General features: G+C 45.9%; 1 protein-coding gene across 5 annotated transcripts in view; it reads left to right on the top strand.

Moving 5' to 3' along the window:
- The window catches only part of GRM8 (glutamate metabotropic receptor 8), a 132782-nt gene that overhangs the window by 33479 nt on the left and 72670 nt on the right, over nucleotides 1-26633 (top strand). For all 5 annotated transcript variants that reach the window (XM_032954332.2, XM_032954329.2, XM_032954331.2 and 2 more), the window contains 2 exons: nucleotides 19773-19920; nucleotides 25243-25397. In XM_032954332.2, the coding sequence (XP_032810223.1) occupies nucleotides 19773-19920; nucleotides 25243-25397 (303 nt within the window). The remainder of the gene's footprint in view (nucleotides 1-19772; nucleotides 19921-25242; nucleotides 25398-26633) is intronic.

Here is a 26633-nt window from a genome sequence, read left to right as displayed (position 1 = left end):
TTCATTCATACGTGAAGGCACATAACGGAGCTTTGTGATGTATCCACAATGTCCCCATGGCGAGGCATTGCGAGTGTGTACATTGTTGCTGTTTTGCGTTGAATTTGGTTCTGTAGATTGGATGGTGTGCTCTTGCCAATAACATCTGAAAAAATCAACAGACTTAGTTTAACAAGCCCTGACTGTGCTGTTGAGAACCAGGTTTGAACCGGTTCAGAGTTTGATTGCTTAAACAAATGATTTTGGATATTGATCTAGAAAGCTATAAGGCCGACTGAATAAGTAAATCTCTTATTCTTGGTTCTTTCGGTAAGGTCACGTTGAAGGGAAACAATAAAAGAATAAAATATATATTGTTTTATATATTTTATTATTTTATTGCTTCCCTTCAACGTGACTTTACCGAAAGAACCAAGAATATGAATCACTGCAGTCACGAAAGCTTTAGATCAAAATTTCAGTAAATCTCTGTTTATACGTGGGGACACACAGCAGAATTCGCCATGTATATGTTGCATGTCATGCGATTTCTGAGATGTTTTATGAAATTGGAAATAAACGACGCATTATTCATGATGTATATTACATTTTAGAGACATTTAATATGGGCGGGGTCAACGTCAATCAAGAGCCAATCCGCTCCCTGCATCGGCGGGGGGGGGGGTAGTGGTTGAGTGGGCGTGGCTGTGTAAAAGTGGGCAGGGCACAGTTGGGTAGGGGGCACAGGTGGGTGCATCGGCCAGTCATCTCAGTCAATCGACACCAAGCCATCTGCTGGGTCTGTCCCGTGACCTCCTGCCAGTGGGCGTTCGACACTTCACGTGCCGTTAATGTGCACATGGCCTGGCACAAGCGCCGTGGTGACGTCACTGCCACTGAGTGGCGAATGGCTGCTGTTGTTATTGTTGTTGGGACTGACAGAGGAGGGAGCTGCGATCTCACCCCATGTGTCCTGATTCAGCCTTCCAGAAATTCCAGGAGCCTTTACTGCCCAGATCAGCTCACGGTGTATGAAAGGGTGGTGCGGATCATACCTTGTCTGGATGCCTTTTTTCTTAAATGTTGACGTTCACACACCCAAAGTCACTCAAAGTTGAAGTTGATCTAGGAGGCGGGGGGGTGTCTAGGATTATATGACAAGTGATCTAAGCGTGGCTTCTTCCACTCCAGCGCTAATTCCTTTGTCAAGGGGTACCTCTGCGGATGTGTATACTTTAACTTAGCTATTTCAATGAGCCATTTCAATGCTAAATTATATGCTCATTCCTTTGTCAAGGCGCGTGGTCTTTTTCTTCTCACACAGCTTAAAGGTCGTGATCTAAGCGTGGCTTCTTCCACTCCAGCGCTGTCCTCCGTCGTGATTTTTTGTTATTTTATTTTCACCTACGTGACTTTACCCAATAGAACCAAAGAGTAAGTTGCTGGAAATTAAATGCAGGTTTGTTGGGCTGACGCTGAAACAACACTGCACCACCACTTCTCAAAATGCATCGGTGCACCGTGTAGCCTTGATGATACTTTTGGGGCAAGTTGTATGGTGATCCCACACACTTGGACATACGTGTCTTCCGAGTGCTGATGGTTTGCACACTGCACCAAGTGCTCATTTGAAGCCGAGTTAACGTGGGGAAGACCTGGAACCGGTACAGATAATCACTCACCACTGATGTCAGCCATGGCCGGGAAAAACGAACTCGGGGTCACCAGGTTCATTGAGCTGTGCGCGAAACCACGACACCAACTCTTTCGCGCCCCACTTACTTGACACACATCCACACAAACACATGCTCATGCACCCAATAACCGCTATTCTCCACTGAGTGACGATGACGTCACCACGGCGCCTGTGCCAGGCCAGGTGCACTTTGAGGCCACGTGAAGTGTCGAATGTTCGCTGACAGGAGGGGGTTTCGGGAGAGACCCAGCAGGTGCCATGGGTTGGCTGACTGAGATGACCGCTAGATGCACCACCAGCTGTACCCCCCCTATGCTGTGCCAACTTGTTGCGTTTTAGCCGCTCATGCACCTACACCAATGGACACGTACACACCCAATCGCACACGATACACAAGCGTGTGTGTGTGTGCACACAAGCGCTGAATAGCTCTCTTTAAACGGCCCGTCGTGCCTCTCTCCGTCCTGTGATCGTAACGAGAGAAAAGGCTGGCGAATGAAACGCATTAAAACACACGTGACCCCAACCTGAGTCCTAAATAACCCTAATCCAAACGAACCCAAACACTAACCCACACCATAATCATAACTAAACCTATCCCGAGCTCGAGGCCTAACTAACCTGAACCCTAACTATTATTAACCCGAATCCAAACTAGCCCTGACCCGAACTAACCCTGGTTATCCATAACCCTCACTAACCTGTCGAGGTGATTGGACAGCTTCACAAAGCGGGAAACACTAGTGGCCCCCCATCCCAACCCCCCAAACTTAACAATGCATATTTTAATGACCATAATCATGTAAAATAAAAACAAATCCCATAATATAGGTTTGTTTTGGATGATATCGCGTAAATATAAATGTGTCGTTAAACCCGCCACCACCTTACACAGCCAATTAGTAATGTTTGTCACGTAAATATAACAATGAGATCTAACCCTAAACACCTCTATGATGGATAATATTAGTCGATTGCTTGTGTTGTGATCGAAACGTAGTGATTTTTATTTTATTATTTTTTTCTATCTCCGTGGCTTTACCTGTCTCTTCCTCTCCCCTCTCTTGGGGCCTACTCAGCACCCTCTTATCATGGCCACCCATTCCTCATTCCTTGCACGCCCCCCTGCCATCTCCATCATTTCCTGGAGCAATCCGATTAACTATGAAGCTCTTTTTTTCCATTCATGTCCAGTAAGGACACGGGGTCAGACAGTTGCAACAACAAACAATACAAAAACACGATCGCAGTGCAAAGTAGAGAAAAGTCAGCAAGTCACTAAAGATGAAGACATAAAATTACCATTTGGTTCTTTCGGTAAAGTCACGTAGAAGGTAAATACTTTAAATAATAGAATACGACGTTTCGATTGCAACACGAGCAATCGCCATCAGGTAGAACTAAATTTGAGAGAGAGAGACAAAACACAGACACGGAGACACACGGACAGACGCACAAGCAGAGAGAGAGAGAGAGACAACACAGATATACACACAGAGAGAGAAACACAACGTAGACACACAGAGACCCAATTTAGTTCTACCTGATGACGATTGCTTGTGTTGCAATCGAAACGTGGTATTCTTTTGTTTAATTTATTTTCTTTCTATGTGACTTTACCGAAAGAACCAAAGAGTAATTCCTGCAGTCACGAAAGCTTTAAATCATATAAAAGGACATTGCTGCCGATTTTTCAACGCTCAATACACGCTAGGGCGATGCAGACAGAATATGAATTGAAAAATATTTTTCTATTCAAAGTTTTTTGTCCATTGAACAAAAAAGGTTCAGCAAACGTTGTTAAGAGATGTTTAATTTAATTTGTTCCTGCAGTACGCATCAGTAAACCAGTGTGGGCTCCGAAAACAATTTACCGTTTTAATTATAGCCGACAAATTGATTTCAAATATGCATTGTGTCTCCCACCTAAACCGTGGAAACAAATTAAACAACTATTAATTGCCCTTCTCTCATTAATGGTCGCGTCTACTTCTCATTTCAAGGCAACACAGATTTCGCAAACGATCTCGATCGCGTACAAAATGTGCCCGAGTTGGTGGGGCTCTTCGTAACCGACGTAGCGACGAGCCGGAGACAACGAAGCCACCGAGTCGTCGATCCCGCGTGAGAATATCGCAACACCTGGCGAGGGACTGCGACTTTTATTCCCCCCCCCCCCCGCACCTCCCCCTCGCTCGAATTTACGGCTCTGGACGGTCATTCCTCCTTATTACCCCCCTCCCCACCTCCGAGCGTAAATCACGACACTAATGAAATTTACTGCGAGCGGGGCGTTTGGTGCACATTCTATAGTGTCCACCCCCGCAAAAGAATGATGTGCTTCCCCCCCCCCCCCCCGCCACCACGACCAGTCATATTTTATGGGTGTAACAAACAAACAAAAAAGGCTGTAAATTTGATTTAAAAGAAAAAATCTCACGCCGGAGAGGGTGGGGGGGTCTCTTGCAAATGGCTCGGCAAATGGTCCTCGCCTCTGTTGAGCTACCGGAAAAAACGCGTAAAAACACACACACGAAGTCAAAAATCTAACCGTATAAAAATAAATTCGGTGTGTGATAACAGTTTTTGCAACAACAAAGGGCAATGAGATATACACCTCCACGTAAGCTATTTACAGTGAGGGAAAAACGTATTTGATCCCCTGCTGCTTTGGTACGTTTGCCCACTGATAAAGAAATGATCAGTCTATAATTTTAATGGTAGGTTTATTTGAACGGTGAGAGACAGAATAACAACAACAAAAATCCGGAAAAACGCATCTCAAAAATGGTATAAATTGATTTGACTTTTAATGAGGGAAATAAGTATTTGACCCCACTGCAAAACATGACTTAGTATTTGGTGGCAAAACCCTTGTTGGCAATCACAGAGGTCAGACGTTTCTTGTAGTTGGCCACCAGGTTTGCACACATCTCAGGAGGGATTTTGTCCCACTTCTCTTTGCAAATCTTCTCCAAGTCATTAAGGTTTCGAGGCTGACGTTTGGCAACTCGAACGTTCAGCTCCCTCCACAGATTTCCTATGGGATTAAGGTCTAGAGACTGGCTAGGCCACTCCAGGACCTTAATGTGCTTCTTCCTGAACCACTCCTTTGTTGCATTGGCCGTGTGTTTTGGGTCATTGTCAAGCTGGAATACCCATCCACAACCAATTTTCAATGCCCTGGCTGAGGGAAGGAGGTTCTCACCCAAGATTTGACGGTACATGGCCCCGTTCATCGTCCCTTTGATGCGGTGAAGTTGTCCTATCCCCTTAGCAGAAAAAACACCCCCAAAACATAATGTTTCCACCTCCATGTTTGACGGTGGGGATGGTGTTCTTGGGGTCAAGGCGAGTTGAGTTGATGCCAAAGAGCTCCATTTTGGATTCATCTGACCACAACACTTTCACCCAGTTGTCCTCTGGATCATTCAAATGTTCATTGGCAAACTTCAGACGGGCATTTATACGTGCTTTCTTTAGCAGGGGGACCTTGCGGGTGTTACAGGATTTCAGTCCTTCACGGCGTAGTGTGTTACCAATTGTTTTCTTGGTGACTATGGTCCCAGCTGCCTTGAGATCATTGACAAGATCCTCCCGTGTAGTTCTGGGCTGATTCCTCACCGTTTTCATGATCATTGCAACTCCATGAGGTGAGATCATGCATTATCGCCCCAGGCCGAGGGAGATTGACAGTTCTTTTGTGTTTCTTCCATTTGCGAAAAATCGCACCAACCGTTGTCACCTTCTCATCAAGCTGCTTGGCAATGGTCTTGTAGCCCATTCCAGCCTTGTGTAGGTCTACAATATTGTCCCTGACATCCTTGGAGAGCTCTTTAGTCTTGGCCATGGTGAAGAGTTTGGAATCTGATTGATTGATTGCTTCTGTGGATAGGTGTCTTTTATACAGGTAACAAGCTGAGATTAGGAGCACTCCCTTTAAGAGTGTGCTCCTAATCTCAGCTTGTTACCTGTATAAAGGACACCTGGGAGCCAGAAATCTTTCTGATTGAGAGGGGGTCAAATACTTATTTCCCTCATTAAAATGCAAATCAATTTATAACATCTTTGACATGCGTTTTTCTGTATTTTTGTTGTTGTTATTCTGTCTCTCACTGTTCAAATAAACCTCCCATTAAAATTATAGACTGCTCATTTCTTCGTCAGTGGGCAAGCGTCCAAAATCAGCAGGGGATCAAATACTTTTTTCCCTCACTGTATGACGATCCCAGGGTACATTTTATGGAAAATCGGAGAGAAAAAAAAAAGCTTAAACACACAAATGTTGACATTAATCATCGCACATTCGCTGATAACAACAAAGAAGGTTGCAAAGTAGCCCTCAAGGTTTAAAAAAAAGAGAAAAGAAAGCGAAACAAAACCCCTCATGCAAACCGGCTCGCCACGGTGCCGCCCGTTATCACGCTCAAGATGATAACGGGCGGCATGCTCTTGCGTAATGTCAGGGTCCACACCGAACGACCGCCACCCATTGTGCCGGTTGCGAACAGCGTGAAGCCAATGTCTTTGCGCATATTACTTTGTGCTGAAAGCTCGGGGTTTGATTAAGCGTTCCTGGAGGCTCCTCGAACGCCTTTGCGTGAGTGCAATCACACGACGAGCATAAAACCGATACTTACGAAACCAGAATGAGTTATTTTTTTATGAACTCCAATGATTCACGCAGTGCAAGTTGTGTCGGGTGCACCTCTCAAAAGCTATTTATGATACTTAAGGAATTCATAAACGCACGCTTAAGTAATTGAGGTAAATGAGCTCATATTTGCGCGTAGTTTTTCTTCACTTTACAACTTGCCCTCGTTCCAAAGTTTCTAAAAAAAAATATTTCGCAAACAGTTTACAAACGTATCTCACTTCACAGTCTTAAAACTAATGCTTTACCGCTGATCCATCCGTAGTCCTTTGCCACGCGTACTAAAACGCCAACTGTGTTCAGTAACTAATTTCACCAGAAACGGTTCCCACACGACTGAGGTAGCAACATGAACATTTAAACGACTGGCGGCTGGGGCGGTGCACAGGGATCACTATGAACCCGGCACTCCTGAGTTTGAGTCCCGGCTGTGGCTAACGTCAGCGTGTGATACCTGAACCCCGTGCTGGACTCTCTCACCTTCACTAAGCCACACTGACCACCGTGGTGAAGGGTGGCCAAACAAACAACCCCCCTGTTAACCTGTTATCACCGACACAGCCATGGATATATTTAAATGGCTGTAAATTATGAACTTTTATGACATGCACATATATATAACATGTACAGCGAAGTTGCGTGATTATTTTTTTATTAGAACAGTTTCCAATTAAGTTCTCCACCCGGTTTTTTTTTCACGCTACTTTTTTTAAGTGCAGCGCTTAAAAATTCCCTGATGCAACGGACGCGTAACTAACGTCGGCTTCAATTGCAATAAAAAAAAATTATTTCACGAGGAAATATAACTTGGGAAACAAGTACAGTGAAGGAAAAAAGTATTTGATCCCCTGCTGATTTTGTACGTTTGCCCACTGACAAATACATGATCAGTCTATAATTTGAATGGTAGGTTTATTTGAACAGTGAGAGACAGAATAACAACAACAAAATCCAGAAAAACGCATGTCAAAAATGTTATGAACTGATTTGCATTTTAATGAGGGAAATAAGTATTTGACCCCTCTGCAAAACATGACTTAGTACTTGGTGGGAAAACCCTTGTTGGCAATCACAGAGGTCAGACGTTTCTTGTAGTTGGCCACCAGGTTTGCACACATCTCAGGAGGAATTTTGCCCCACTCCTCTTTGCAAATCTTCTCCAAGTCATTAAGGTTTCGAGGCTGACGTTTGGCAACTCGAACCTTCAGCTCCCTCCACAGATGTTCTATGGAATTAAGGTCTGGAGACTGGCAAGGCCACTCCAGGACCATAATGTGCTTCTTCTTGAGCCACTCCTTTGTTACCTTGGCCGTGTTTTGGGTCATTGTCATGCTGGAATACCCATCCACGACCCATTTTCAATGCCCTGGCTGAGGAAAGGAGGTTCTCACCCAAGATTTGACGGTACATGGCCCCGTCCTTCGTCTCTTTGATGCGGTGAAGTTGTCCTTTCGCCTTACTAGAAAAACACCCCCAAAGAATAATGTTTGCACCTCCATGTTTGACGGTGGGGATGGTGTTCTTAGGGTCATAGGCAGCATTCCTCCTCCTCCAAACACGGCGAGTTGAGTTGATGCCAAGGAGCTCCATTTTGGCCTCATCTGGCCACAACACTTACACCCAGTTGTCCTCTGAATCATTCAGATGTTCATTGGCAATTTTCAGACGGGCATGTATATGTGCTTTCTTGAGAAGGGGGACCTTGCGGGCGCTGCAGGATTTCAGTCCTTCATGGCGTAGTGTGTTACCAATTGTTTTCTTGGTCACTATGGTCCTAGCTGCCTTGAGATCATTGACAAGATCCTCCCGTGTAGTTCTGGGCTGATTTCTCACCGTTCTCATGATCATTGCAACTCCACGAGGTGAGATCTTGCATGGAGCCCCAGGCCGAGGGAGATTGACAGTTCTTTTGTGTTTCTTCCATTTGCGAATAATCGCACCAACTGTTGTCACCTTCTCACCAAGCTGCTTGGCAATGGTCTTGTAGTCCATTCCAGCCTTGTGTAGGTCTACAATCTTGTCCCTGACATCCTTGGAGAGCTCTTTGGTCTTGGCCATGATGGAGAGTTTGGAATCTGATTGATTGATTGCTTCTATGGACAGGTGTCTTTTATACAGGTAACGAGCTGAGATTAGGAGCACACTTTTAAAGGGAGTGCTCCTAATCTCAGCTCGTTACCTGTATAAAAGACACCTGGGAGCCAGAAATCTTTCTGATTGAGAGGGGGTCAAATACTTATTTCCCTCATTAAAATGCAAACCAATTTATAACATTTTTGACATGAGTTTTTCTGGATTTTTTTGTTGCTATTCTGTTTCTCACTGTTCAAATAAACCTACCATTAAAATTATAGACTGATAATTTCTTTGTCAGTGGGCAAACGTACAAAATCATCAGGGGATCAAATACTTTTTTTCCCTCACTGTACATCCTCAAGGGATGTACATTCGAGTTTCATGACCAAATCGGGTTGTTTTTTGTTCTTCTTAAACTGTATCACTTACATATTCTTGGTTCTTTCGGTAAAGTCACGTAGAAGGGAAACAAAATGATAAAAATATAAACCAATAAAATTCTCAAGACGTTTCGACTGCAACACAAGCAATCATCATCAGGTGTGAAAACCACAACAAGAAAATTTGAAAAAATGGCGGTTATTTTTAACGTTAGCACCACGGAGAGCGATTTGGCAGTTTGTTCAGATGGACGAGTCCATCTATGTTAGGAAAAGAGGAGGGGGGAGACGAAAATAATGGATGCGGTCTGAAAACCACCTTAAGCGTGATCAATCAATTAAGACCCGAAATGGTTTATCAAATCCTTCCAATGATTGCTAAGCCAGAATCCATCTTCTCGGTTGAAATTGTCTCTGTGTTTATATATGTGGATAGCCTCATGAACGAATCTCTCATGGTAGCCAGATGGCTTGCAAAGAACCTCTGTCTTGGAGAAGTCAATGTCACGTGAGCCTACTGAATTATAACAGTGATCTACCACGGCCGAGGTGTTGGTCCTACCGTGTTTCAGGTCTGCTTTGTGTTCTCTCCGTGGTGCTAACGTTAAAAATAACCGCCACTTTTTTCAAATTTTCTTGTTGTGATTTTCACACACGATGATGATTGCTTGTGTTGCAGTTGAAACGTTGTGAGAATTTTATTGTTTTATATTTTTATTATTTTGCTTCCCTTCTACGTGACTTTACCGAAAGAACCAATAATATGAATCCCTGCAGTCACGAAAGCTTTAAATCAAAATGTATCACGTGCGTTAACTATCACTGAGAGATGTGAGAGTCATTGGACGTGTAACTCGAAGGCCAAGAGGAGCGCGAGCATGAGCAACACATTCAAACTACGCGAAAGCTTCCGCATGCCGGGAGCTATTTGGGGGAATTCACTTCGCGAAGGAGCTGCCGACGGGTGACGGGAAACGTCGGACGTCGATCCCGACTACGCGCGGCGCGACGCGTCAGAGGAGATGTTCGGCGCAACCGTGAACAATCTACGTGGTAGTTGTCTGGCTTCCTGGCCCGTTTAAAAACACAAACCGTGCCATTGAACTACACCTCAAGCAGGACTTTAATTGAAAATGAAAGTATTGAATATTCCGTAGAGGTTTTCTGGGGACAGATTTGTGGTTGCTATTAAGAAAGGATGCTGCCACTGCGTAATGGTTAACACCGCAATAGACTTGCAATGCAGAGCTCGCTGGTTTGTTCACTTCTCCCAGGGCAGCAGTTGAAACAAGGTGAATGTTTCTTGCACCTTCGATTAGCACGGTTGGCTATGTACCTTGGGAAATAATTTCAGCATACATACATACAAAACCCCTGCTTAAGCACACCCAAGTAGTATAAATGTATACACCACAATTAGTTGATTGGCACGCCGCATACAATGGGGTAAAGTGTGGGTACTTCTATCTCTTCCATGTGGAAGAGTAGGCCAACTGCCCTTTAAAGGGGCCCTCTAAAGCTGTGCCTAGTGGAGGCCTTTCCTCCAAGGAGTGGTGCGGAACAAGCGTTTGCAGGGCTGCATCTTTACCAACCCACATATTAGCAGACAAATTGGTTTGCAATAACAGTAACGGGAGAGATGTAAACTTACATCTGAACCCAGCTTTCATTGGCCCTCCAGTAGCCGTAGGCTGTACATATAAAGAACACATTAATTAGCCGTGCCTGAGTTAGGATATCTCATTTATTTCACTTGCGTGTGTCCCAAGAGACCAGCGCCTACCTGAACCCAATTATCGCACAAACGTGGGCATGTTTTTAAAATGGACCTTTTTAAAAAATCTCCGCATGAGTTGAGACAGTGGTTGAGCAACACTTCCAGATGTCTGCGGGAAACATAACACGCGCGGGAGGAAGTGTAAGTGTCATTTGCACGTAAAAAAAAAACATCAGTGTGGATAGCATTTTGTTGCACCTTTGTTTTAAGACCACCTGCACGTAAGACAAAGGCCACTGCTGGTGAAAGGCCCTCCACTGGAGCGGCGCTCTGGAGAGCCGCTCTGAAGGGTATTTTGACCGACTGTTTCATGCTGGCCAGATCTCCTGGTAGATGTGGGAGTACCCACATTTGTCCCCGCCGCATGCGACCTGCCGGTCGACTAACTGTGTCGTGCCCATTTATCTTACTAAGCGGACAGAGGCCCCATGATTTAACTGCCACAACGGGAGATCGAGCTTGCAACCTCTAGACGTCCAGTGTACTCACCATTAGACGATGGTAGCACCACTAGTGCAAGCTGGTCTGGTCGATGTCACTTTATTATTGAAGCACACACAGCTGAGAGAAATAAATGTAAGAATTTTTTTGAAAAATATAATATAACTCTTTACATAAATTATTTTTTTCAAATGGTGTGGTGGGGGGGGGCTGCTATCTCCATATCATCACAAATATATTGCTTGCTCAAAAAATCGGTACAATGGACGATAAATATTGAAGCTGAGAGAGATAAACAGAAATCAATAAGCACAGTTTGGAAACAATACAATTGACACTAATTTCTATCCAAGGACTTTAAGTCATCGATGTAAACCGTGTCCCCTGTTGCTCCACTGAACTGGGGCTTCACAATGGGTTTCCTCCTGGGAGGCCCAAATTAGAAGAGGCCACTTCGTTTATTTCTCAATCGGAGCTGCCACTTTGTCAATTTTCGGCGTCAACAAAACAAAACCCACCAATTCGTTGATAATTTGCATGAAGCACCTCCGCTTCAAAATAATCACAACCCCCAGGCGTAATCTTCATCATAACAATAATTATAAGCCCGCTTATTTACCCAGGAAACTATGAATGAGTCTTCAGACTTTTTTTCATAATGGTTCTCACTACATTGGGGTGCTTAGCTAATAGAATCACGAATTAATGGTTATTTCTGATAATATGATGATAATAATAATAATTAACTGCCCCTTGTCAATCCACAGCTGAATGAAGTCCTCTCCCAATCCCATTTCAGTCACGGGGGTTGTTTGGCCATACTTCACTATGCCGATCAGTGCAGGTTGGTGAAACCGCTGGTGCCGGCCGTCACCTGGAATTTAACGCTGGTCGCCAGCTTCATAGTGTGGTGCGTTAACCACTGCACCGCTGCTTCCCCCTTGATGTTTGCATTAAGAATATGTTGAGCTCCATAAAACTATGGTATTGAGACTGCTAAGATAACGCCTTTAAAATACTGTTTACTTAACTTCGTGATCTGTTTAAATTCGATTTTATTTTTGCTCATGAAGCAGAATGTAGGATATTGCTTCCAGCAGAAGCCACATGAATAATGTATTGTGCTGCATGTCAAGTGCATTATTCTCACCACTGCAGATAAAACAACGCTAATGAATCACGTGCTGGCATAAACTTTTCCATCGGGGAAAAAAAAAAAACGATGCACATATTACATTGTTGACCGACCATCTTGCAGTAAAACACATTATTTTCTTTTACGAAATTTGAGTTGTTTAAAATTAATTAAACAATGATTTAGCGTACAGTAAGTGAAGTGGCACAATGGTTAGCACTGTTTCTCTAAACCCGACACTCTTAGTTTGATTCCTGGTTGATATTCCCCACCTTTACCAACCAGTCCTGACCAGTCTGGTGAAGTATGGTCAAACAACCCCCACAACCAACATGGCATGGGGAGACCTTTATCCCGCAGTGGATTGAAAAATATTTTTTTAATTATTAGAAAAAAATTATGAAATAGCCTATGACAAAACCACCCAGAATTTGTATTTTGCTCCATATCTTGGACGCTAAGCAGACTTGAGCCTGGGTGTTGCTTGGATTGGCGACCACCATGCACAGAAGGGGTCCTGGAAGCTGCTGCTGAGGGGGAGGGCTACGCTGTCAGCCGAGGTCAATGCAAACAAAAAATCCATTGTTGTACTACACTATGCTTAAACGTCTATGCTCCCCGTTTTCACCAACCCGCCTCAAACCTCATCACTTTTTTTTTTGCTCCATGTAATACAAGTTCCCCTTTTAGTGCGCATGTTTCCCGAACAATAAACGCATCTTGGCTCTATGAGCTCCAGGCAGCACATCTGAAAAAAAAACCCCTTTAATCTTGTTCCACTGTGCTCATTGCACCTTTGGGGAATCGCTGGAGACGCGCAGCCCTTTATAGTCTGGTCACGCATGCACGGCCTTGTAGGGATAGCACGAAGCACAGGTTGTAATTACAGAATTTCATTTTACGCGATTTTTATTTGGGTTTATTTGTGCTGGATGTATCCATTTAGAGTGGGGAAACTTTTTCTTCTTTCTATTCAAGTTAAACATAATTTATTTATGCACCCATTCAATTCCTTCAGGGAAAGAGACTTCGTTTTTCGTGTAAATTTCACCCACTGCCCGTACCAGTTCAGTCATGCAACATTATGGAGGTGTAACTTTTTTCAGAATCATCGTCATCAGCAGTCGTGGTAAATTCACTGTTGGATGATGAAGGCCTCCCTAAGCAACCACCTTCCTTCATGATCCTGCAATCTTTTATCCATTTCATTTCTCGCCTTCCTCAGTCAATCCGAGGGTTGGTCACGATATTGTATGTCTGGAACCACATCTTTATACCCAGTTACTTTATGTTAATAGCTCAACTTATTGAAGAATATATTGAGTACATTTATTATATTGATGTAGTTTATACTTAGTTCTTTAACATCGGTTTATTGTTTGATAATTGGGTAGTTACAGTTCTTTAGCGTCAATATACCAAATGCCTCTGTTGATATGTAAACTCTGACTTTAACATAGCTACTTCCGTGACCAGTTACATGCTAATCCCTCACACTAACATCATGCTAATCTCCCAGTTACATGCTAATTTCTGACTTTAACACCCTGCTAATCCAACACATTAACACAGCTACTTCAATGCTAAATTCTTCTGTTGATATGTAAACTCCTTTGTCAAGGCGCTCTGCTCCTCCCACCCAGCTTAAAAGACGCTGCCAAGCATAGCAGTGTTCATTGAAGCGCTGTCGTCCCGACAGTTCTGTTCCTTCACCTGAGGAAGGCCACTTGTGATGTGGCCGAAACGTCGTGAGAATTTTATTTTATTATGTTTTATTATTATTATTATTTTATTTCCATTCTACGTGACTTTACCGAAAGAACCAAGAAGATGAATCCCTGCAGTCACGAAAGCTTTAAATCGAAAAATATATGAATGTAATTGTTCCTGAATCACGCTTTATAGCGCATCATATAATATCACTTATTTTATCGCTGGTATTTGAAATTTGGTACTAATTTAAAGTGTCCTCGTAATTTACATTGCTTGACGTTGTTTTGATCAATGTGTATTGTCATCTTGACTTAAAGCTTTCGTGACTGCAGGAATTAATATTAGTTCAAAGAAATAACCTATCTACGTGACTTTACCGAAAGACCCAAGAATATGTGCATTGTCATATTTTAATCACCCAGGTCTTCATTTGGTAGGTTATTTTCGTCTCAACGGGCTTTCCACTTAGTCTTGAATCCAGCAGCATGCTAAACTTGCAATCCAGAGGTCGCCAGTTCAATTATATTTGCCGGCTCGGCAGGCAAAGCAATGGTGCACGTTTCCAAAATCCACCTGCGTCTGTCCACCAAGTCGTAATTAATGGGTACATCTGCAGTTAGTCGATCGGCCGGTCGCGTGTGGTGGGGTGAAGCGTGGGTAATCCCATATCTTCCCAGTTGTCTGCCCAGCATGTAAAAGTAATATCAAATACCCTCTTGTCACGAGAGAGGGGGAGGGGAGGTTGCTTTTTGGAGCTTCCTCCACAGAAAATTGGCGCGAGTACGAAATTTCAGGGGCTGCACCTCTACCGTTCTAGCTCCACATTTCCCGTCATTCACAGCGGCGCAACATCTCAAAGCCTGCCCGGCCGCAAATAATAAAAAGGTCAACTGTGCCCCCCCCCCCACCCCGTCGTGACGCCCTTGTTGCATAAAACCGTGTCCGTCCGTGATGCTGGGAGATCACCCCCCCCCCCTTGCCCACCGACACCGCGAGAGAGTGGAGCCTCTCTGCCGTCTCCCGCGAGCGCCACCGCTAATGGGGGGGGGGGGGGGTCGCCAAAGTGGCGCGCCGCTCCTTTTCATGTGCGGGATAAAAAGGCTTCTTCCTCATCAATAACTAATAGCTGCGTGCCAGAGCGATGTGCAGCAGAGGAGGAGGCGACGGGGTGAGTGGGGTGAGCGGGGTGAGGCGTGGCACGGCGCGTGAACCCTCCTACGGGGTTTGGGGGGAGCAAGGGAGATGCTGCATCAGCCCGTGCCTTCACCACCCACAGCCTCTCCCAATTGCTGGCCGCATCATTGTCAGGCTCAGGTCAAATCCCAGATGAAGCCCCCCCCCCCCCCCCCCCCCCCACAATTCATCGCCATTACAATCCTACTATTTCTGCAACGCAGCAACCCTCCTGGGCACCTGCACACGGGATTATTTCATCGCTCCATCCGCTGTAGACGTGGTCCCATGCGCGTCCCCTCCTTTGATCAATCCCCCTTAGCCTCCCGAAGGTGGGAAACCCCCTACAACGCCCAGCGTGACACGCCTGACGATGCCACCAAGCCCCTCTCCCTCCATCATTATCACAAATAAACAATCCCCCTTGTTTTCAAAGCTCGTGCGTTTTGGCGTGGTGTGTTCTACAACTTGCTTTACATTACCCCCCTGAATTGATAGCATCTATCGATTGTGCAGGCGGTGCGACTGCCCGAAGGGGCCAGAGGGACCCAGGCACTGGGTTACGAAGAGGGGGGAGGAAGATTGGACAGGGAGGCCCAATTCATTCCCTGCACCAGTGCTCATCTCAACCGAGCTGCGGCACTGCCCTATTTATCGGCTTAGTTATCCAGTGGCTGAAACATTTAAAAATCGATTCCTTGGGCTTATCCCAACTGGAAGATGTTATCTGATAAAGAGAGCAGCATTGAATCAGACAAGGTATTGCAAAAGGCAACAACAAAAAAAACCGGATAAATGTTGAACGCGCTCCGTTGTGTAATGTAACACTGGGAGACGGTCACGTGCCGCACTAATTTGCAATGATAAACGAATTAAAAGCTCAAGTGGTGATGAATGCAGATAAGTAAATGTGATACGGATAATTCAAAGTCTGTCTCATCAGCACTTGTTACAGATTGCAAAACGAATTAACCCTCCTACAGGTTCGTTTCTCCTGCGTGGTGCTTGTACTGTTAGGCGCCGCGGTTGCAAGACACCAACTTGCACTAATCATAATTGGAGTCAAGTCGGGCAGGAAGCAAACGGGTAGCCAATATAAATGCTTTCTACCTGCACAAGCCCAATGTATGTAGATGCCGCGCAACTTTACTCCGCACACAACAACGACGACGGTTTCACTAGGAGTCTGCATACCTTAAAAAAAAATCAGCAAAAATAGGGCGGAATCGTTGTGAATCATTTGCGCCCGAGAGACGTGAAGCGTACGGACGACGATGCTGGCTTGTTTGCCAGGCCCCGCTTGGCTTGGGACATCGCTGCTTGCGGGCAAAATAATCGGTTGTGATATCGCTCGCCACTGATGATACCTGTGGCCCGAGATTCAGGTCACCGTGTTGACAGCACTGCACTATTGCACTATTACCCAGCACTCTATCCCAACGCGGCAATGGTTATTTTGTTACGCTTGTATTGTTTAAATATAATTCACTGCATCGCTGTGGGATAAATAAACTCCCTCGAAGTAACGTAATACCGTGAAGCCTTAACGGATTCCCACTGGCAGTCTTTATAATAGAGGTTGATCCACTCATAGATACCCAACCGATTTCCTCCTGCCTGTCTCACTTTCTTCGCAACAGGTGACCTAATATTGTAAACGCAGTGGCTCCACATGTTACAGAGGGGAGTGATAAAATATTTAATGAGTGTTTTGATATTGGTGGGAGACGTGCAGAGGCTTTTAAACATTATGTTATTCTCTCCATAATTCCCCCCCCCTTATTACTTTAGCAGGGGTTATCCATCTTACCTATAAATGTAGATGCGAACCTGCTCTTCCTTTTGTTGTCGAACGTACGAAAACTGTGGGTGTTTATTCGCGAGATGTGCGCGCAGCTCGGGCTGCGAGGAATTGGGGCCAGAAGCGAGGTGGAGTTCTGTTGTCCCTGTCGTTTGTGGCAGAGGCCACGGGGGGTGGATGGCTGGGCTGGGCAAGAGGCCACCTTTTTTTCACTCAGATCTCTTTCGTCACCCAGCATCTGCTGTCCAAACAAAACTAAAAAAAGCCGACCTCGCCGGCTACAACTAACAACAATAACAAGAACAACGGTAAACAAATATTGATGAAAATTCTCACGCGCAAAAAAATCAACAATTTTACCTCAACCTCACTGGTGCAGGACCTCGCCCGGTGTAGACTTAGCGTCTTCCGCGGATTATTGTCATGTACATTATTTATAATAATACAAATACACATGGTGAGATTTATTCATCTTGGAAAGCCTGACAGCCAGGTAAATAAAGCACTGCTGACGTTTTTTTTATACGCATCATAATCTCGAGCTGTGGTCTATCCACGGCTGGATTAAGGCCTTCCCACGCTGATATAATCCCTCACAGTTTTGAACAGCTAGTAAATCTCGCTCCTGCACACGAGCAGATTTCATCGCTCCATCTCCTCAGTGCCTGCCCTCTCTCGGGGCATTTGTTTTTATATTTCGCTCTCGTTCCATTCCTTCTCGCGATTAATGTCCTGCACAAGCCCACCTACTCATCGTCGGCGTTTGATAAGTCACACTGTGCTGATGATGAGCATCAGAAAGTCCTACAGTAGTCTGGACTTTGCCTACTTAAACAAATGTTGTTTGAGGACATTGGTCTGGAAAGTCCGTTGGCTGTGGACCAAAATGTGATATTCTTACGAGGTGAAAGGGAAGCTTTTGGGCGAGCCGTGTCGTGATCGAACACAGTAGACCCGAGTCCTCAGCAGGGATCGAGAATTCATTAACTGAAGTCCATGGGAACCGTTGCCCGTTTGTGGGAACAGCGGAGGGAGCGATGTGGTTGAATGCTGTTTGAGGAACCATGCAGCGTTGTTGATTCTCCTGCGTATATGGGTTCGCGGTCGCGCTGTGCATCTCCCTCCAATGCGTTTTCGGGTCGCACCACCGCGTGTTAATTCAGCACTGGTGTCCGCCGTTTCGCTCGGAGGCTTATACAGGAACAGAACCGAGTCCGCTCACTTTCACGCGCGACTAGACAGCATCGCCGGCTGCAGCAGCAGCAGCAGCCGCCGCTGGTGGTGGTGGTGCCGGCGGGTGGTGGTGCCGGTGCACGGTGGTGAACGGTGTTACCGACCAGCTCAGATCTTCGATGTCCCACTGCCGACGTCGTTCGTCTGTTTACTCCTCGTCCTGCTCGCTGCCGCCGTGTAGGCCGGACGATGTTTGTGAAGTACCCCGGCCATCCTCAGCCTGCAGCGGCACCACAGCAACCCCATGCATGGCTCACACTCGCGCGATAAGAGTGACAGGCGGACAGCAGCGATTTTACAGATGGCACTGCTTCTAGCCAGATTGCGTGGAGAGAGAGAGAGAGAACATGAAACACGTAGTCATAATACATGTGACAGGCAGGCCACGGATGCTGTTTGACATGTATCGTAGGCTTAGCCATATTCTGTTCCGGTGTTGGTTTGTTGTTTTTTCGCTGGCCGTGCATGTACGGTCATGATTATTGCATTCAAATCGTTGTGGCTCGCCCTTGGCTGTGGTCTGTGGAGTTAAACAACAACAACAACCGTACTTAATGAAAGAGTAATACAGCCAGCATGTTTTGGTCTTTGAAATTACTGCTGAACATGGTAGAAATTCAATATTATTTGGTCAGCCTTAATTTTTTTGTTTAAATCGTTTATATTAATAATGTAACGAAAAGCATTTAATAAAAAATATATTTGCACATTTCTAAAGGTTCACATAATTTGCTGTGGCTATGACACGTGGACAAGTTGTGAAATACAAATGTTGGGAGAAACACCCGGTCACCTGAGTTCGATTCGCTCCCACGGCGAACATCAGTGGCAAGAATAACTGAACCCGTCCTGGACATGCTCCCCCCCCGCCCCCCACTTCACCAACCATGACCAACGCAGCATGGGGGAGGTATTCATCCAGCAGTGGATTGACAGAGGAGTGTGCAGTATATTCTTAATTAACCGCTTGTGCGGTTGACTACGTACGGGCCAAAGGAAGCTCCACATATATATACAATGCGGCCAATCTCATTCGATTTCAGAAGGTGCTGAGGGTCGAACCGAGTTGGGACTTGAATGGGTGACCGTCCAGGGCTTGCCAAGTGTTGTAGGCGTGGCGCTACGAAGTGGCTAGGAGATGGCAGTGCTGAGAGCAAGCCCAGTCGCACGTGTGGGGTGTGTACCTTCTGGTACCTTCAGTTTCCATTATCAAATAAAATACATCTCCCCCCCCCCCCCCAAATGACCTTTGTGATGTATCGCACGCCCAACATGTTTGCAATGGTCGATGCAGCCTTTTGGGCATAACACCGCAGAGCACATGCACAATTTAATATCGCGCATATTAGCGCAGACATCGCTATTCCTCCCGCATTATAAATAGAGCTCTAAGTTGCAATATCTCCGCGCCTACGCACGCACGTGTGCGCGCGTGATAGAGCAAGCGTTACCTCGCTGCGTGGAGGGGCCCTGGGTGCGCGCCCGTGCTCCTGCCTGCCACCGCGCTCCATTCAGCCTCGTCTCCCGGCACAGAGCCACCCACCTGGACCACCGAGGGGCCATCCATCTCACGCTGCCCACGCGCAGACGGCTCTAAACCTTTGCAACCGTCCCAAATCCTCCTCGCGCTCCCCTCTCACTCTGCTCGCTCTGTCTCTCACCCCCGTGCCTCCTCACCCCTCTGACCCCGCCCCCCCCCTCCAACTGACGGCAGGAAAGCCACCGGGCGGCGTGTGCATCGCTCAGTCCCTAAAGATCCCGCACGAGCCCAAGCCGAGCGACTTCGACAAGATCATCCACCGCCTCCTGGAGACGCCCAGTGCCCGCGCCATAATCCTCTTCGCCAACGAAGACGACATCAAGTGAGTCGTCGCTCGACGCGGCCCCGGCGCGCGTGCATTGGCAGCAACAAAAACGACGGGAAAAAAAAACGACAAAGATCCCAAGTGAGCCGTTGTTAGGGGTAAGTGCTGGTAGCGTAGTGCTTATTAAGCCCACTAAGTGGTGGGGGCTATTATATCAACACGCCCAGCCACCTTTGTCTTCCATGTTCACGCACTGCACAAAAAGGCGGAGTTGACCTAGGGGAGGACCAGGACTGGTTCAGATAATTACCACTGATATATACAAACACAAAGACAAAGATCCCCCGTATAGCCTTAACAGAATGTCGGGGCAAGTGCCGCTAGCGAGTAGCACCTATGAAGGCCGGCACAGCACATGACGGGGTGGGTGACCAGCACCGCTTTTGTCTCCCTAGTGGCAATGTTTACACGCCACACCAGTTATTCATTTCAGGCTGAGTCGACCTAGGGTAAGGCCCAGGTCCGGTTCAGATCATTGTCACTGGTGTTGGCCGTGAGCGGGAATTGAACTCTTGTGGTCTGTTTCGAAGCGCAGCGTGCAAAGCACTACACGACAGCTCCCCACTAAATACATACATAGACGACTATGTGTATACACAATCATGTTATTGCACACATATACATGCAAACATGTGTTGAATGTACATAGTGAAAAACGTTTAGAACATTTTACGTGATTTTTTCCCAATAAAAAGCCAGACAACAATAATGCCATGCCCTCCCCCCTCATCCCTTCTCCCCCTTTTTCCCGGTCGATACGAAAACAGCTCCAGTTGTTATTGGGCATCACAGTGTCTGATGGGATTCCTAAGGGTCGGTGAGGCTTCTCTGGATAAGCGACGGAAGAATGATGGCCAAAGAGTTTACATGAGTCGGGACCCTAGCATACAATCGCTGCGGAATCCATGAGAAAACCAGAACCGAATTGGATCTGCTTAAAATATTAGAATTCAGGGTTATGCAACGTGTATAATTCACACATTCTTGCGTGTTTTTTTTCTTTTTTTACCGCAAGGCTCAGTGTCGCCGAGTTCGAGGGAAAGTGCCATTGTGGGGAACGTTTAAAAATATGAAAAAAATTAATCCTCGATATTACTCGCAATGTCACAAAATTGTTGAGGTCAGTTTCAAACGCCGTGCATTTAATACATCCTCTATTCCACTGGACGTGACATCTTTACATGAATATTTCTTTAAAAATTAATTTGCTCGTTCAGCACAAAATTGTACAATACGTCTGCATTTCCTCAAGCGTTTATTGTATATATATTTTACTTTTCAAAGGAACTTCAGAAGTCTTCTTTGGTTCTTTCGGTAAAGTCACGTAGAATGAGAATAAAATAATAAATTGATAAAATAAAATAACACAATAATATTCTCACGACGTTTCGGCCACAACACAAGCGGCCTTCATCAGGTGAAGGGACGAGACTGTCTGGTAGGACAGCGCTGGAGTGAAAGAGCCACGTTCAGATCACGGCCTTTAAGCTGTGTGAGAGGAACAAAGCGCCTTGACAAAGGAATTAGCATATAATTTAGCATTGAAATGGCTGAATGATTAGCTTGTGACTGTTCACAGAAATAGTTATGTTAAAAGTTACAGCATACACATCCTCTCACACAGCTTAAAGGCCGTGATCTGAACGTGGCTCTTTCACTCCAGCGCTGTCCTACCAGACAGTCTCGTCCCTTCACCTGATGAAGGCCGCTTGTGTTGTGGCCGAAACGTCGTGAGAATATTATTGTGTTATTTTATTTTATCAATTTATTATTTTATTCTCATTCTACGTGACTTTACCGAAAGAACCAAAGAAGATGAATCATTGCAGTCACGAAAGCTTTAAATCGAAACTTCAGAAGTGTTTCTCTTTGTTATAATTCACCATGAACTGTGGATCCGTGAGCCGATGGGATGAGTCACGATGTCAGACGTTGCCACCGAGCTCACACAGAGATGCTCACCGAACAATCGACATGCAGGTTACGTTGAGATGTGTTTGGTCTTTAATATTTCTCTGCCGAACAACACTTGAGCGTACGCGTTCGGTCGGTGTCGGTGTAATATGAATTGTACACGAGAACGTAACGGTTGTCTCAAATACACACAATCATCCATCATCTTTATCAGCCACGGTCTCCAATATCACTGCTGGATGAAGGCCCCCTCCCCAAGCCAGCCGCCGCCTTTCACTATCCCATGCGATAACCCACCTGGCACCTCCGCCACGAGCTGAATTCACCACTCCACAGGTGTCCTCTCAGGAACGCATTCCATTTCCTCAGCTGCCGCTCAATCATCGTTCTTGACCACCGGCCATGACCCCTTCTAGCAAGCGGCGTGTCTTGCCCGAGGCCACTTAAATCTTTTTTTTTTTATATATAACAGTTTGATTGATGTCAAACATTATACATTAATAAAAAATCAGCTGCGCTAAGTTCAACTTTTACTTTGCATTCTTTTGTGACAACCGCGCCGACAGCGGCGCATGAGCACAAACAACAAATAAACTCAACACATTCATGAATAGGACTGCCTTAAAATAAACAAGTATATAACGGGCGACATTTCGGGCAATGACCCTTGTTTTTATGTACTGTGAAGAAGGGCCATTTCTCGAATATTGCTTGTTATAAATTTTGTTTCTTTTAAAAGGAAGTGCTATTGCGGAATACGTTGAGTTTCGTTGCGGTGAATACTATAACATGTATTCTCCATGGAACCGTTTCCTCACTTAATGAATTCGCTTGTCCATGTTTTGCTTTCGTTTTCTTGGGACTCGTCCATCTATTTGCGTCCGTGTCCAACAGGACATTCGCCACCGATGTCTAAAGTAACCTCATCCAGAAGCTTTATTTTCGTCCCTTTAGCTATAGATATTTTGTAAATGTAACTTGTGTTTTGACTGTGGGAAGTCACGTGAAATAGCATTCGATAAGTAAGTTTCGCCCTGTGACCTGAGGCTGGGGTTTTCCCGGGGAATATAGAAGCCACTTATTTCTTCTCACAAAGCAGGAAACGTATCTGTAATCTCTTGTTATTTAGCTGATTATGTCACCGTAGTTGGGGATGGTCAGCTGAAGACAACGTCAAAACGCAGCGTTCCTGGCAAATCTACACTCAGTTCTGGGCACCGATCCCAGATGGGACATCACTGCTGGCACCAATCCGCGCATCGCCTTGCCAAAAATTTTGGATAAATAATCATGACGAATGGCTCACCTCTGACCTTTTTTAATGCGCAGTCCGATGTAATCGGGAGGTGACCAGTGCCCATCGGCTACACACGTGGAAATAAAACAGGTAATTTCCACATGTAACTGTGGATCAAATCTGGAAATGAGGCGAAAACCTCATCATAGCGGAACAATAGTGCAGGCTGGAAAACCATACATTTCAAACAACACAGAAAATACTGTGCAAAAAAATCACACAGGCTTTGTGCGTATGTAGAAACCATCATAATTTCCTGAAGCATTGCATGTATGTTGAACTTCTTTCGCACTGTACATAGCCAACCATGTTACTTGGAAGTGCGGGGGAAGGACAACAAACTAAACACAAAAAGCAATTCTCAGGAAATTAGTTTTTAATCTAGCTTATTTGAAAGTGCAAAGCTCCAGTGGCTTCCTGATATCAGAAGCAGCAAGAGCATTCCAGACGGCCCGCAGAAGCGCATCTGAAAGCACGCGATGCAGTGATCGTCTTTGTTCGATGGCTCGCAGCCAAAAGCCACTGCGAGGATGACCGGAGTTTGGCATGATGGTTTATGGTCCTTGCCGAGATCACCAAGGCATTGCCGTTTATTCGTGAACATTTGTTGTCGTTTCACAGCTTAATCGCATATCTCTGAAACAGATAAGAAGAAGAAGAAGCACTGAAACAACGGCTAATTTTACTCTCCAGGCCTGCCTCCTAATTGTGTGGCTACAGGCACCGCGTGCCAATTTCAGACCATTTTTCTTGGGCGGTTTGCCGGCGACTTGGTTGAAAGCTTTGGAGTAGTCCACACGTGGAGCCATTTAGACAAACGTCGATATTTTGTTTTGTTCCAATGGCCCATCTCGGTGGAGAGAACAACTAGGGCTACTGGGTATTAGCTCCCGAGTTCCGACACGGAGCATTCGACCCAAGCAGCCTCATCGCAGGTTAAAGTCAATTCGCATAACCAGCCGTGATCTATCCACTGGCTTAGATGAAGGCCTCCCCGAGCCGTCGCCATCTCTCACGGTCCTGCGACGGAATGGCGCACTACAAAATGTAAAAAAATATGACGTATCCCGTTCATCATATGAAAGTTTAAATTGAATGGAAGCAAAAGGCAATCGGTTGCTGAGGCCACTGCTGGAAATAAGGCATCAACTAGAGGAAATTAGAGAGCTCCCCGAGAGGGTATTTGTTTTACTCTTCCAAGCTTGAAAATTACGTCTGCGTTTAAACAAAATTATGCCAAAAGCACCTGTGCTTCGCTTGCCACCTGCAGACGAGCAGCGTCTATTGCTGCCACCTCCTCGTTGGGCATCTTCTTGGATGCCACTGTTTTGTTTATTGATCTCCCTAATGGAACATTCTCAACAACGTATGGAACAAGGGAGAATCTTCTTGTTAAATTACAATGCTTAAAAAAAAACCTGCATTACACGAGCGACCTAAAAGCTTTGTTCGGCTTGGGCCTTTCACCGCCCAGTCGCGATTGACCTCACCGACTAATGTGGACACAGGTGACCATTCGTTCGTTTGGCAAGAAATTTCACAACTTTCAACTCAAAGCACAAGTAAAATGTTTTTTTTTTATTCCTGCTCAGCATTGAGCCTGTGCTCATCTCTCCATTCACAGTCCTGAGCCAGTGGTGGAAAATGCCCATTCCTACGGCAGGGATGGGTTGTCTGCATAGGTCACCCACTGTTAACTTCCCCACAAAGTTGTGGGGAATAACAACAAACGAAACACAAAAAAACAGTTCTAAAGAAATGAGTTTTCAATCTAGATGATGATTTAAAAGTGCATAGCTCCAGTGGCCTTCTAATATCAGAAGGAAGAGCATTCCAGACGGCCGCAGAAACGCATCTCCAAGCGCGCGATGCGGTTACCGCCTTTGTTCGATGGTTTAGCCAAAAGCCGTCGCTGCTGCGAGGATGACCACCGGAGTTCACGTAATGATTTTTGCTCCTTGACGAGCTCAGCGAGGTATTGTGGCTTCAAATACCTCGCCACCTCCTATTACATGGCTGGGGATCACCGCTCGTCTGACATCCAACCCCCACACCTACCCCTGTCCCCCCCCCCCCCTGCCCCCCACGCCCACCTCCCTCGGCCGCAGACGGCTCCTGGAGGCCACTCGGCGTGCGAACCAAACGGGCCACTTCCTGTGGGTGGCGTCGGACAGCTGGGGCTCCAAGATCGCCCCCATTCGCAACCAGGAGGACGAAGCGGAGGGCGCCATCACCATCCTGCCCAAGCGCGCCTCCGTGGCCGGTAGGGACGCTCAGACGGAACCTTAGGCACGGTCTCCCGGTGCACTGCACCTTGACCGGATGGCCGTATGAATGGACAATCCCGCACCTCCAAGTGGCGAAATAAGTTCAACATACGTACATGCATACATACTGCAGGGCAATACAATGTTTTTGGCCTGTGAAAATTTGCAGCCGCCCCCCCCCCCATCCCACCCATTCTAGCCCCCCGCGATTTGATGAATTGTCATGATTTGGGATAGTGATTCGAAAAAAGAAAAATATTTTTATTATTGTTTTAAAAAATTCGTCTAATATTGTGATCAACATTAGCACCTCCAGTGGCTGAAGGGGTCACTTATACACGTGCATAGCTCGTTATCAATTCACGCCACGTTGCTCATGGGGGGTTGTTTCACCATACTTCACCACGCTGGTTGGTGAAGAGGGATGGGGGCTCAGGACCGGTTCAGATATCACGTGCCAATGATGTTAGCCATGGCTGGGAATCAAACTCGGTTGGCCGGGCTCGTATTGCAGCACGTGAAGCACTGCGCCACCGCCCCACCCTGCACGGAACACTTTCAGTGCGGGGCAATGAATACAATGAATAAAAAGAGAATTCTCCCATGCACACGATTCAATGAATGTGTCGTGAGCATCAAACCGTGCTTTAATTGGTGAATCATCGATCGTATCGTTACACCCCCCCCCCCAACGTTCGGCCCTTAAGAGTTTAGTTGAACAGCAGTAAGCCATGCACACAGGTGTTTGTATCAAATAGGAGTGCGTGCCGAGTTAGCCACTGTGAATTGGACTCACCAGGTGTTCTGTGTATCTCTTGGCTGCGTCGATGGTTCTTCTGCCACACACCTGGGCCAGCCATAAAAACCCCGGCTCCGTGTTCGAGTGAATCCGGCACAGGTTATTTTCTTTCTTTTACTGCCACCGCCAGTAGCTGTAATTAGATTTCACAATTTTCACCACAGTGGGTGTGGATACGGTAGCGCATTACTGCGGATGCATTGCACACCTCCACTGTTGATGGGGAAACTTTAGGAAGAAATCAATACAACCTCCAGAGCACATTACCGTGTGGATTCTAAATGGAGTATGGGGTTGGAGCTGTATTTCCACACACTAATTATAGGGCCGCTCATTTTTCAAAAGAGTTGGAGTATCAACCCCCGTTTGGTTCTTGGTTGTTCCGTAAGCCACGTCAGATTGCGCACACAATTCAATATGCGGCACGCAAACT

This window comes from Petromyzon marinus, chromosome 14 (genome assembly GCF_048934315.1).
Source record: "Petromyzon marinus isolate PM22_M1 ecotype Great Lakes invasive population chromosome 14, UKy_Petmar_22M1.pri1.0, whole genome shotgun sequence".
Lineage (NCBI taxonomy): Eukaryota > Metazoa > Chordata > Hyperoartia > Petromyzontiformes > Petromyzontidae > Petromyzon > Petromyzon marinus.
The sequence above is the reverse complement of the archived record's forward strand: the minus strand, read 5'-3'. Positions and strand labels throughout refer to the sequence as shown.